Source organism: Oryza glaberrima, chromosome 2, assembly GCF_000147395.1.
Source record: "Oryza glaberrima chromosome 2, OglaRS2, whole genome shotgun sequence".
In the NCBI taxonomy this organism is placed as follows: domain Eukaryota; kingdom Viridiplantae; phylum Streptophyta; class Magnoliopsida; order Poales; family Poaceae; genus Oryza; species Oryza glaberrima.
The window spans coordinates 5000969-5014984 of NC_068327.1; the positions used below are offsets into that span (position 1 = coordinate 5000969).

General features: G+C 44.9%; 2 protein-coding genes across 2 annotated transcripts; both read right to left on the reverse strand.

The window, feature by feature from the left end:
• Nucleotides 1-245: 245 nt before the first annotated feature.
• Nucleotides 246-3647, reverse strand: LOC127762822 (non-structural maintenance of chromosomes element 4 homolog A-like). The gene is made up of 7 exons (XM_052287327.1): nucleotides 3326-3647; nucleotides 3148-3228; nucleotides 2223-2463; nucleotides 2020-2116; nucleotides 1331-1547; nucleotides 1137-1228; nucleotides 246-756 (listed from the first exon to the last, which is right to left on the reverse strand). Exons 1-7 carry the CDS (start codon nucleotides 3429-3431, stop codon nucleotides 508-510), a joined length of 1083 nt encoding a protein of 360 aa, XP_052143287.1. The 5' UTR covers nucleotides 3432-3647; the 3' UTR covers nucleotides 246-507.
• Nucleotides 3648-5844: 2197 nt separating this feature from the next.
• Nucleotides 5845-9934, reverse strand: LOC127761997 (leucine-rich repeat receptor protein kinase MSL1). The gene has a single exon (XM_052286330.1). It carries the CDS (start codon nucleotides 9623-9625, stop codon nucleotides 5999-6001), a length of 3627 nt encoding a protein of 1208 aa, XP_052142290.1. The 5' UTR covers nucleotides 9626-9934; the 3' UTR covers nucleotides 5845-5998.
• Between the last annotated feature and the right edge of the window lie 4082 nt (nucleotides 9935-14016).

Here is a 14016-nt window from a genome sequence, read left to right on the forward strand (position 1 = left end):
TTTTTCTACCTCAATGTGAAACTATTACCATGTTGGTTAGATAATCTTTTTAGTCGTAGCTCAGAATTATGGGTCAAGGCTAACTTGCGTACCTGGCAATCAAAGCACTCCAGAAAGATTGCTGTATCCACTGGTGCTCCTTGTAAAACCTCGGACGGATTGCAGCAGCCACTGGTGCTACATTCCTCTAAGGAGCAAATTCTAGCGATCTTTCGTCACACTACAAGAGTACAATTCCACCGATCTTTGGAAAAATCGAAGCTGCCTGATCTAAATTCTAATAAAGAGTTAAAAGAAGAACATTAGTTACATCTAAGCTGTTACACGAGCTAGCACGAGATGAGCTATGTCGCCCGACTGTTGTACAGACACTAGGCAAAACCACAGCGGGCTATTATAACTTATAATAGATCTCTCCCTCTACATACAACACGAGAGCAGGTAGGCGCACACGCTGAAGTGCTAAAAACTACAGCAGCCGACGAGCAGGGCAGGGGGGGTTTCGCTTCAAGATTGTTGGTCTCTGAAGAGGCGCCTCCGCTTGGAGGTTGGCTGCTTCTCCTCGGGCGTCTCCGCGACCACCATCTGGTCCTGCTGCATCACCAGGCCCCGGTTCCGGGTGAGCTTCCTGATGGGTGTTCTTTGCGCGCATAGCTCCGGTGGATCAGCCTGGTCATGATCTTCGGCGCAGGGGATGTTCTCGGGGTTCCTGTGTGGCATCAGTTCTTCCCCGTCCGGAACGACTTCTTGCATAAGCTGGAAATGGATGACAAAAAAGAGGGCCAATTGTAGATTAGTTGATGCCCAGAACTGTAAATGAAAAGAGAAAAGGCGTGCGAAAAAAATTGTCATTTTATAGAGGAGCTGGCCAAAACAAAAATCAACACAAGGATTTTTCTTCCTAGCTTAAGCTCTAGCTTAGGCCTAATGTACAGCAACAAAATGGATTGGTATCAGATAAATGAAGACAAAGGGCACTCACTCCTGAGAAAACCAGTATCCCAAAATGGGGTGGTAAAACTTAAGAATAATTCTATATATCAGATCTTGAAGTTGAATTTTGTACAGTTCTACAGTTGAAGTTGATTAATCAAAGTCGAAAATCTGAAGGTTTATCAACAAAAAGAACTACTAACCTTCCAGTCTTTGAAATCAAATCTGAAAACAAAATGGCTGTAGGAGACTTCTCCTGAGGCTATCGCACTAGCAGCAGGAGCATTTCTAGGATCTGCATAGGACCAATAGAATTATCTTAGACATGTCACTAAAGAAGTGGCATCTTGTCATATCATTTAAGGAAACAAATGAGGGCAGAGGAAAAGGGTCTTACAGACTATATGATGCCCGTTGTCATCTATGTTTATTGCCACCCTGCCATCTTTAACTAGGAAGGACAGTGCAAAAACGTTCTCAACAGTTTGGGCAAAAGAACACCTGTTCAAAACAATGTTCTCCAGCCTTGCCCTTTTATTCCTCCTCAGGATATCAAATATGACAGACACATTCCTATCAGTGTCTGTCTTTACTCCCTCCGAAGATTCAGCAAGCTGCATACAAGGTAGCATCATATCAATGTGCTATTCAGAGTAAGCCATGGAACAGTATACAAGCCCAGTGATTGCATCCAGGTATAAACAAAATAAATTGCTGTAAAAAAGATCAGTCTGTGCAAGATGCACGGACAAGAAACTTGATAGTGGACAAGGAATATAAATGTTTCTGTTCCAGATGTTCCTTTAAAGAAACGTTCTATGGTTTTGAACATGTAAGCAATACAATTACAAAATGGAATCAGTAAGATAGATACGTTAAGTTCCAGCTAATGGCATGAACAATAGCACCAGACCTGTTATGGCATGAACAATAGCACCAGACCTGTTAACTACCTCAGAGACTAATGGAGGGAAAAAATGAATACCATGATGAAAGAAATGCACAGATGGCTATTATGGTTTTGTTGGTATCTATCATACCCTTTGTAATATAGAATAGCATATGGCTAGTTGCCTAGTTGGCTACCTGTTCAGGACGAGCATTTTCCGTTGGCCTCGCAGTCCGTTTTCTATTGGCAACCACAGCCTTCCGTTGTTTTACTTCTGTATTCATGGGTCCAAGCCTGTAAAGATTCAGATTTGAGTTGTTTAAGTCATTTGCCAGGCGGATAGAATTATAGAAAGCAAGAAATGATGCGCATATATAAAGACGGAAGAGAGCTTCATTACATAGTGCAGCATCCAGGTGCAGCCCTGAAGACATGGGACACAGAAAGCCCAACATCCCCCCAGCGCAATGAGGCAGCCTCAGAATCAAGGCCCCCTGATTGCCCAAATTTCTTCAGCATGGCTGTTACGAAATCAGAGGGAGTGATTCCTTCACTTGACTGAGACCTAACGGATGTTACCAAAGTGTTTGCAATGTCCAACAGAGTTTCTGCATCAGCTATTTGCTCCCTAGGCCTCTGCACTGCATTGTAGAAGGATGCCATCATTTTGTGTACTTCATATAGCACTTATGCTTAAATGATCCAAACCAGTAAAATATATCATAAGCAGCTATTCGAAGTACTAGTACTAATTTTGGAATGCGACAGTGAGTTCTGAACTTCTAATATTAACATGGCAATAAACACCAAGTTTTGCCAAGAAATGCAATCATGCAGGCAAATTACAAAGCATTGGTCTTGTAGAAGATAGGAACTGAGTAATTACATCAACATTAGCATGGGAGAACAACCAACGAAACTAAATGCAATCATGCTGATGCTCTGATGTTCGAGTAGCAATTTGAAGTAAAATGTCAACAGTAGAATAAACCAGAAGTAGTTGGCAATAATGCTATATCAGTTATCTGAACACCAACCAATGTTTTGAGATCCTGCTGAGATTCACTACACATACAATGCAGATGAACAACTTGCTAATATGCCTTCTTCTTTTTTCTGAACCTGCAACAAGTGCTCCAGCAGCCACTTCAGCAGCTAGTACTAACAGCCTAAGCATAAGGTTCAAATATCACGATGTCTTTCTAATCTGTGACTCAAATGCAATACAAATCGGAAACAGCGAGTCCAAGGCAAGGATAACCACATCAAACTGCAGAAAAATACACGGTTTAGCAAAGGCGAAAGGGGGGGAGGATTTCGTATACCGAGCTCGTGCAGGCAGTCCACCTGCGTGATGATGGCGGCGAACGTGTCGGAGCCCGCCCTCGCCATGTCATCCTTCTCATCTGCGGCGGACAAAACACACAGCACAAACAGCTCAAATCACACACCCCCGCACACCCAAAACCAAACCAAACCCCACCCCCACGGCGAGCCCCCTACCGCTGATGAGATTCTTCACGGCGAGGTACCGCGACCGGAGCAGCCGCCGCTCCGCAACCCCCTGCTGCTGCTGCCTCCCGCCGCCGCCGCTGCTGCCCTCCGCCATCGGGGACCGACCTGGCGCTCCCAAACCCTAATCCCCTCCCCCCAGATCTCCGAATCCCCAACGCGCTCGCCCCGGCGGCCTCGACTCGAGCCCCGATCGGCGAAGCGAGCGCGAGCGCGAGAGGGAAAATTTTGGGCGAAATTTCGTGGGGGGGAAGCAGCCGGCGGAGGAGGAGAGGGGAGGCGCGGATTTGAAAGCCCCTGCCTTCCCGAGGAGAATCCTTGCGGCTCGGGGGAGATTAATTTCGCTTTTGGGTGGGGCCAGCTTGTCAGTGGCTGTGGGGAAGGTGGAGTGGAGATCGGTGGCTAGGGATTTTTTTTCTAGAGCTTCGTGGGGCCCGTATGTCAGTGAGCGGGACGACGGGCGTGCGGGTTGTGTTTGAGAGTACTCCTACGCGTCTGGTTCAGTACTTCAGTGGGCTCGTGGGGTTTATTTAAGTGGGGTCCACATGTCAGTGAGTATAGGGCTATGGACCAACTGTTTGTGTGTGTGTGTTGTGGTTTGAGAATTCAGGTGTGGTTTTGATTCCCGCTCGCTATTTTGAGGTAGGGCACGAGGTCTGGGAATTTGCCGAATTTGGGAGGATTTTGCCGGGCTTCCCGATTTTGGTTCAAACATTTGGTTGGTTGGTTGGTTATCACTTATCAGTTGCGTCAGAACTCGCGGTGATTCGGTCCCATTCGGATTTCGGAACATAAAAAAACGGAATTATATTCCGAGATGCTTTGGTTCGAACCAAAGTTTTCGTTCCAAACCATGGTGAATAAAAAGAGTCGTTATTGTCCAGCTATACATCGGAATCAAGGGATTGTCATTGTATACAAGTAGTGTTTCTTTGGCATAGTAAAAAAAAACCGGTCCGAGAGTCGATCCGCTCTAGCCATCGGTTCACCGGACGAACCACCAAGTCAACGGTTCGACCGGTGGTTTTTTATTTATTAATATTACATTTAATTTGTATTATTTTTAATATATAACCATCACAAATTGGTGAAAATATGCATAAATAAACCATTATATTTATTATTACATGGTCATAACATTAAAAAAAATAAATGTGATGTGGTAACATAATAAATTCATCCTGTCATAATGCCATAGGAAAAATAAAAACCGGTTCAATACTTAAATACCCGCCACTGGTTCAAGGAAAAACTGGCATGTTCACCGGTTTTTTATTGGTTCGATTGCAGGAGCGGTCTTTTAGCAGAACCGAGCTGTCAAGGTGGAGGCAATTTTAAGCTGCTGCAGCTTCTTCCATAATCAGAAGCTCCCCAAGCAGTCTAGCTTTTGGTTTAGATTTTGAAAAGTTGTAATTGTAAGATCTAGAAAATGAACTATAAGTCATAAGTTGGAAAACCCAAGTTTTCTAAATTCTTAGAAGCTACCAACTAGCTGCTTCCCAGAATTTTAAGCTCTCCGGACCAAGCCCTAAAACGTGGTTACTAGCCAAGCAAGAGGATGTCAACATTGGAAGATGACAGATTGCACCATATTAATTTGCTCTGTAGTTTACTTGTTGGCTTATCAGTGGCATTCAAACTTTAAATCACTAAATATAATTTTAGAGCTAATTTTGGCATAAGGGGTACATGTGGTGCACTATAGCATGATAAAAGACTGCCAAGAGAAGGTAGAAGGTTCCTGCTGTCTCATGTTTTCGCTTATGCTTATGTTTATCAGCCTAAATTTAATTTTTCAACCTTAAATTTGGATTTGATTTTGGGTTATTTCAACGAAGTTTATTTTTTAGTCTTTGCTTTTATATCGCTAAGATCACATATATAAAAGTTTTATTCATAAATTATTTTTCGTTTACAAATATGTCGTTTCGCTTATTCCCAATGAAGTCGTGTTATGTTCTTGTTCTTGTACGGAGTATTAAGACTTTGTGTTTGTGCTGTTGGGCTTGGTTTCCAATCTGGATAATGAAAGTTGTCTGTTATGAGAGAGAGAGATAGAGCGCGCGCAGAAGGTTAGCCCTTGTAGATGGGAGAAACCGCAGGTGGGATGGATGGAATTACATTTGGTCCCGTTAGTTTATTCTATAACAAGTGGATGAAAATTTAAATACTCGTGGCACACTTTTCAAACTGTTAAACGGTACGTTTCGTACGAAAACTTTCTATATGAGAGTTGTTCTAAAATATCAGATTAATCCATTTTTTAAGTTTGTAATAACTAAAACTCAATTAATCACACGTTATTATCACCTTGTTTTGCATGAAACACCACCAAATTGTTTGGTTGTGCTGCAAGTGCAACTGATGTAAACATCGATGAAAAAACCTAAAATGAAAAAACCTAAAATGAAATCCAAATTTAAGGTTGAAAATTTTAAATATTAACTTATAAGGATAAGCATTAAAAAAAAAAAGATGAGGCTCTAATGAGCGGGTTGGTTGCACGCATAACAGGTGTTTGATGAAATGCCTGTGAGGTATGAACTTGTTAAAAAATAGAGTTTCTGCTGCATCTCTGTGTCCGCATATAAGATGAGATCAAAACACCTTAATTCACAAAAAGGAGCATGATGCACTACAGTATACAGTATAGCAGCAGCAAGATCATGGCATCGCCGGCGGCTCGCCACTAGACACTGCCACCACCAGAGGTCCGTACTCCATCGCCTCGATCGCCCCCACCCTCCTGGCCACCTCCGCCATGGTCGGCCTCCTCCACGGCTCGTCGGCGGTGCAGTCGCGGGCGACGTCGAGCACCCGCGCCATCTGCTCCCGCTCCGCGCCGGACACCGGCAGGCAAGCGTCGAACACCTCGCCGCCACGCCCGCGCGCCGCCATCCACCGCACCAACCCGACGAGGCTCCCGCCGCCGCCGCGTTCGTCGTCGCCCTCCGCCGTCACCTCCGCCGACGACCACATCGGCGGCCGCCCCGTGAGCAGCTCCAGCATGACGACGCCGAAGCTGTACACGTCGCCCTTGGCGGTGCACCGCATCGCCAGCGCGTACTCCGGCGGGATGTAGCCGAGCGTGCCGGCGAGGACGGTGCTGACGTGGGTCTCGCACGCGCTGATGATCCGCGCGAGGCCGAAGTCGGACACCCGCGGCTGGAGGCCCTCGCCGAGGAGGACGTTGCTGGACTTGACGTCGCGGTGGATGACGTGCGGCACGAAGCCGTGGTGCAGGAACGCGAGCCCGCGGGCGGCGCCGCCGCAGATCGTGAGCCGCTCCGGCCACCCGAGCGCCGCGCCGCCGCCGCCGCGCAGCCGGTCCTCCAGGCTGCCGTGCTCCATGTACTCGTAGACGAGGAACCGCTCGTCGCCGGCGGCGCAGTAGCCGAGGAGGGGGACGAGGTTGGGGTGCCTCACCTTGCCGACGGTCTCCATCTCGGCGCGGAACTCGCGTTCGCCGCCCTGGAACCGGCGGCCGACGCCGTGGAGCCTCTTGACGGCGACCCTCCGGCCGCCGGGGAGCTCCGCCCTGTACACGGTGCCGAAGCCGCCGTCGCCGACGACGTGCATCCCGTCGAAATTCCCGGTGGCTCTCATGATCTCGTCCACGGTGACCCTCACAGGCGCGTGCTCGAACGTCGCGAGGTTGATGCTCGGTGGCTCCCTCTTCTTCATCCTCCTCCTCCCCAAAAGATTGTCACTCAAGGTTGTCTCATGGTCAGCCATGGCGTTGTCACCGGCAGGGACAAGGACAAACTGCCTCCTTCTCAACATCTTCCTCCGTCGTCTCAGATAAACCACCAGGATGACCACCAGCACAATGACAATGGCCGTTGCAATGCAACAAATGGTTGCTTCCAGTACATGGAACGGATGATCCGGCATCTTTCGATCGACACGGTTAGCGGCGCAAACCCCGCCTTCTTCAGCAGCACAATCTGCCAAGGTGAAAGTGCCGCCGTCGCGGTTACTGGAGAAGTTTGCGAAGGTCAGGCCAAACATACCGCAGATACCACAAGGGATGGTGCCACTGAAATCATTGCTTGATAGGTCAAGATAGTACAAAGAAGTGACCCTTGCTATTGCTGATGGCAATCTTCCAGTGAGGCTGTTGTTGTGGAGATCAAGATAGGTCAGCTTTGTGAAGTTGGAGATCGATTCATCCAGGCTCCCTGAGAAATGGTTGCTGCTTGCATTGAAGAAGATCAGTGGGATTGGGGATTCTTTGTCCTCATGACAGGAAAATGGGATTTGTCCAGAGATGTTGTTGTCACTGACATCCAGGTGGTTTAGGCTCTCTTTGCAGAGTAGATCCAATGGAAGAGTGCCAGTAAGCGCGTTACCCGATAAGTCCAGCATTGTGATCTGGGGAAGAATGTTGCCAATGCCAGAAGGAATGGAGCCACTGAGTCTGTTGTTAGACAGAAGAAGGCCTTGGAGGCTTGCCAATGGTACAGGCCATGGAAGGACAGGTCCAACCAATGCATTGGAAGATAGATCAATGGTTGTTATGTTTCTCAGCTCAGCAAGTTCCACAGGTATAGTGCCACTTAACAAGTTGTCTTGCAGGTGTAGCTCTACCAGTATAGAACAATTGTTGATTGCTCTCGGGATGTGACCAGTCAATCTGTTCCGCGACAGATCAATCAATCCAATGTGTTGCACGTACTCCAATTCAGAATGGGACTCGCGCGAGAAAGCCACGCATAGCTCAGAAGGGATAGCGCCTGACAGCCGATTCCGGGACAGGACCAAGGTGTTGAGCTTTGTCAAGTGAGATATGGCCTTGGGGATGTGCCCTGTCAGATTGTTACAGCTCAAGTCCAATGTGACAAGGTTTCTGCAGTTGAAGAGCTGTATTGGAATGTCCTCAGATAGCATGTTGCAACTGAGAGACAGTGCTGTCAGATTCCTTAGAGCGCCGATCGATCGAGGGAGAGGTCCTTGCAAGTAGTTTCTGTCGATGCTCAACGATTGCAAGCTCAAGAGCTTACCAATGCTCTCTGTGATCATGCCAGTTAGCTGGTTATCACTGAGAGAGATGTCCAAGATGGTTGATGATTCCCATAACCTGTCAGGGATCATCCCTGTGAAATTGTTATGTGACAAATCAAGTGACACCAGTGGTAGCAAAGCTAAGTATTCTGGTATCTCTCCGTGGAGATGGTTATCTAGCAAGCTTAGCTCAGTAAGGTTCTTGCATCCCTTAAATGTCTCATCGATACTCCCGGTCAGATTGTTATCATTCAATCTAAGTATCTGCAGAAAGGTGCCTTGACATATCTTGGCAGGGATAGATCCTGACAGCTGGTTGGATTCTGCAGAGAAACTAACCAGATGTAATGGAAGACCCGGTAGAGGTCCGTCGAACATGTTCTGCGCAAGCGATATAGATGAAACATTACTCCAGTTCTGAATCCAATCAGGAATGTGGCCTGAGAGTCTGTTTCCTTCCACATCAAACAAGACAACGGCAACTAAATCTGCAAGTTCTTCAGGTATAGTGCCAGTGAAGTTATTGCCGGACAGAATTAGAGTAGTAAGCTTCTTGCAATTGCCGAGTTCTTTCGGTATGCTCCCAGTGAACCCTGCACTCTTCGCCATCAGCTGCCTCAGATTGCGTAGCTCACCAACAGATGCTGGAAGCTCACCACTGAAGCTGTTGAATGATATATAAAGCCCTTCCAAGATTTCGAGATTGCCGATCGACAAAGGGACGGTGTCCATGAGATTGCATTTGAGGAGATTGAGTACTTCAAGCTGCTTCAGATTACCAATCTCTTCTGGGATGCTTCCAGTTAACTCATTGTCTGATAGGATTAAACTTTGCAGATTTTTCAGTTGACAAAGCTCCTTGGGGATTGCCCCCACCAAACCATTTGACGATAAATCGAGCTTGACAAGGTTGACTAACGCTCTTATTCCCGGGAATATTGATCCGGTGAGATTGTTATTGTTTGCATCAAGGTACAAGAGCCGAGATAGATTACTGAAAGATGCCGGTATTGATCCACTAAATGCATTTGTGTGAATGTCGAGGTACTCCAGGTTCTTCAGACTGCCTAGCTCTGGAGGGAGGCCTCCAGAGAAGGAATTCGTGGATATGGATAGCACGGTGAGCTGCTGAAGGTGAGCAATGGCAGGGCTTAGTTGTCCAGAGAACATGTTGTTGTCAAGCACCATAACTTTCAGCATCTTCAAGTCAAATAATGAGGCAGGTAGAGGGCCACCAAGCTGATTATCACTCAAATCTAGGTGCTGGAGATGCTGCAGATTCACCATGGCTTCTGGAAGCTCACCGGAAAACCCGCACCCGCTTACATTGAGCCGAACGAGTGACTGGAATGCAATGATCTGTGATGGAAAATCGACGTAGAGTGGCGTAGATGACAGGTCTATGGCCACAACAGTAAGCCCCACGCATGATATACCTGACCAGTTGCATGGAGGAGTTTCTAGCTCAAACCAGTTGTGGAGGAAGCCTTTTCCAACAGCGATTGCTTTCCTCAGAGCAAATAAATTCTTGATATCAGATTCCGCCAAAGCAGTGATAGGGATGAAGCAGAGAAGTAGAGTGAACAAGCAAACGTGATACTGGAAAAAGGAAAGGGAGAGTTACAATGAAAGGCATCGTTATTCAGGTAACAAAATCAATAACAATACCAACAGCTGAAGGAAAGAATTATAACACTTGACTTATGTTCAAGGTTCTAATTTGCAAATGCTCAGCAATTACAGGTAGACTATGATACAGTGAATTTGAGATGCACTTGATAATGCAGTGCAAGGGATGTGTGGTTTTAACCCCAAAATCCCGTGTTCAATCCCCAACACGCTCATAATTTCTTATTTAATTGTTGGAGGAACGCCTCTCCCTCCAAATCTCGTTTTTTATGATACAGTGAATTTGATGTGTATGGTATAGGCATAGCTGATACTATGAATCTTATATTTTGAGATATAGTATTGTTTTCTACTCAAGGCTATGTATTTGGGGGCTGTCCAGCTTATACATATTTTTAGATAGAAGAATCTAGCTTATGCATATCTGCTCAACAAATGAAGTAAATGTAATAGCAAAGCTAAAGAAATGCAGTAAATATGTCTAATAAAAATTCAATATAAATATGAATAAACTAATGATATTTTCACATGCAAACTAACTAGATAAACAAAAAAAACATCATTGTTCAGGCAGCAGAGTTCTTGACAGCCCAGAACATCGACCCAATGCAATGAAGTGTCCAGGCAAACAGCTGAAAGAAAGAACTTAAACCAAGTACCTGTCGAACCATTGCTCGTTCTTCTTCTCAAAAACCGTGGCACCGTGCTAGTTATGCAGATTGCCCAACTTCAGTAATCTGAAATGGTAGTCTTTGAGAAATAAATCCTGCAACAAGAAAAAGGCAGCACCTGTCAGCTACTCAGTTTTCTGGAACCGTCGACTACATACAACTACAAGAAAATAAGAAATGATTAGCAAACAAGCCTAATATTTTCTTTGTCAATTTGTCAAGAGTGCCAACATTTCAAAAGCAGATGGCAACATATTCAAGAAAGAAAGGACCAATCCACACTTCAATCGACATCACACGGCACAAACTCAAAACCGCAAGTTAATATATTCAAGTCCCACAGAATAATCCTTTGTAAAACTAGTAAAATTATCCCAACTCCAGACGAAACAACTTTCAATTGCTGAAGAACTGAGACAAATGTTAAATTAAGTCTGTTTTTTTTTTCTGCTGTAAACTGTGACATTTCTTTTAATGGAAATGGAGGGTTAAGGCCCTTTGATAAAAAAAAAAAGTTAAATTAATTACCAACATGAAACTTTCTACTAGAACAATAGTATTTTTGCAAGTCTCTTTTCCCTTTCCTATGTATAGCCTTTCTATCCACCGGGCACTGGCTGAAGCATATGTGTTTGTATCCCTGAGATTTATTTATCGCCCTTTGGTTTTACAAATTTTATCGGTTCCTAGACCCTCGTTGGCTTATAAGCAGCAACCAAATTTAAATCCCATGAGATATATAATTAATTTAAGGTTTTCGTAATTTTCCATTTTTAACTTTAGTTTTGGGCCGCTAAGAATCTATACTCCTTATAAAAGAGAGCAATGTTGCCACCTCACCAAGTTTTTTTTTTATTTACCGACTACCCCATCATGTTTTCTTCCAATTACTCTACGTGCTTTAATGTTATAAAATAATCCTTCTACATATGATTCTATCTTATTTCATCTAGAATGAAATTGTCCCAAAAACCTTAATTTGTTTTAATCCGTATAAAAGCATGATTATTTAGCTAGTAGAAATATAAGGTCCATACTCTATAGTCTATAGTTATTTATCGCCGCTTGTACACATGTCTTTGTCTTATAAGCCGCTACTCGCATTAAACGAGAGATATATTAAAAAACTACTAACCGAAACGTAATTACTTGTCCGATAGTAGAATTGACTTGCGCTTAGTAATTACGTATCGGATAGTAGTACAACTACTCCAACTTTAAAGTTTAATAAACTCCAAAACTGCACGCTTGTACTGCTATGGTCGTAGTAGAGCAAGTATAATAGTAGACTATAAGCCGGCTAAATGTTGAGGTGGAGGAGAAAAGAGAGGAGAGAGAGGAGAAGCGGGCTATAAACTTACAGCCGGCTTAGACACAGGAACCAAGAAACTCTACAAGAGAGACATGTGGACCCTGTATTAATTGTAAGGAGCTAACTATTATATGGGTAGGCTAAGACAATGCTACAAAGAACCTTATAACCAACAAGTCGGCTGTATTATTAGTCTTGCTCGTAGTAGAAGTAAATGTACGTGACCCGAGGCCGCACGACCGAATCGAAACCAATCAACCAAACGAGCGGGTCGGAATTCGGGGGAGAAAGAAATGGATCGTGCTTACCAAAACCGCGTCCCGGTCTCGCGGCGGCGCCGGCAGCCGGACGTAGCAGCCGCCGCCGCCTACCGCAGCAGGGGGATCCCGCGGCGCCTGCGTGGGCTCGCCGGAGCGGACGCGCAGGAACAGGACGACACAGATCGATGCGCGATTACGATCCGTACCTGATTTGGTTTGATCCCCCCACCCCCACCCCACAATGCGGTTGCCGGCGAACGGAGCACGAAGACCGGTGGCGCGGGCGGAGGCGTGAGGTGCAATCAACGCCGGCGAGGGCGAGCGGGAGGCGATCGAGAGCATGGGAGCCATGGCGATCGACGAGAGGGGAGGATTTATAGTGGGGAGAGGGAGAGAGAGATTTTGGGGGAAGCTTCCGGGGTTTTGCTTTTGCTGCTTGCGGTTGCAGCCACGCTTGCCTTCGTCTGCACTCTGCAGTGGTGTACTGCACTGCTGGCCGCTGCACTGTGCGGTGCCCTGTAGTAGCCTCTGCTATTCCGTTTCTCTCTGTTTTTTTTTTACTGCAGTGAAATGGGATGCCATTTTTTGCTCTGCTAATGTTATCTGTTTTCTCTTGCCCACAAATGGTTGTATTTTATTTTTGGTACATCTTAACAATAGTACTAATATGTTGCTAAATTTGCAGGGTATTATAACTGGAGGGAGCTTACTTTCCTTACTTACCTCCATTGGGTGGAGCATGTCAACCCGATACAATCATAAGAATAAAGTAGGAAATCCAGAAATGGTTTTTTCACTTCACTGCAAAGTTCTAATATTAGATGACTCCACCTTTAAAGAAAGCACCGGATAATAATATTGTCAAAAAGACAATCCATACCGACACCCAATTTTACTAAATACAGATTATCGTTGCCACGTGTCACGTCTCGCTAATGCCGTCACTTTAACCTCGTAACCATTAGCTTCGACAAATGTATAGCCGAGTGAAAATAAGCAGACCCGTAATCCTAGAATCAACACCTATGCACCCTATCGCATCTTTGCTGATGCTTTTGATATCCCTAGCAGCTTGGATAAAAGGTGAGTTACCATGATGATATAGATTGGTAAAGGTAAAGTATATATAGTAAAGCCACGCACTGTAGATTTATTCTTGGACAAAACCATTTGGTGTTGTGAGAGTAACCACAATATGAGGATAAAATGGGTAATAAGCAATTAATGCTAGCTTCTTACCTAGTAAGATACATTGTGGTAGAAATAGTAGTTATAACCGAGTAGTATGCTTACTACTAGCAATAAACCATTAAAATATACTATTTGCTCGTGTATGCATAACAATCTTCTCAAGTAGCATTCAATGTGAACCCCATCTTAATTACCACTTCAGCACTAAACATTATGAAACCTGCTAATAACAACTATTGTCGGATATTGAGACCCACGTTACTATCAAGTTGGTAAATAAATATTGTGGTTACCCTTATATCTCGGACACGCCTTTCTCATTAATTGTCCAATAATATTCAATTAGAAAAGACAAACACATGGCATCATTGGTTTTATATTTATCCTTTTTCTATATGTCGAAGCGTACAATCATCTGTTAATAGTGCAGCATATCCACAATGTGTCGCGACATAAAACCGCCAATAACCTTCCATGCCATGACATCAATTATCTGCCCTTTATTTGGACACAACTAGTATTCATGGCTCGAATGTTTGACGTACATTGATAAATATGATTTTGCAAGCACCTTAAATAAACAAATTTCACAAGCACATGGCAAATGTGAACTCC

Excerpts from the sequence above, each read along its gene's own strand:
- LOC127762822 (XM_052287327.1), bottom strand. The coding sequence starts at position 3,431 with ATGGCGGAGGGCAGCAGCGGCGGCGGCGGGAGGCAGCAGCAGCAGGGG. Across the intron at positions 2,464-3,147 it reads GGACTGCCTGCACGAGCTCG|TGCAGAGGCCTAGGGAGCAA; the intron begins GTATACGAAATC and ends TCTACAATGCAG. Across the intron at positions 1,548-2,019 it reads AAAATGCTCGTCCTGAACAG|CTTGCTGAATCTTCGGAGGG; the intron begins GTAGCCAACTAG and ends CCTTGTATGCAG.
- LOC127761997 (XM_052286330.1), bottom strand. The coding sequence starts at position 9,625 with ATGGTGAATCTGCAGCATCTCCAGCACCTAGATTTGAGTGATAATCAG.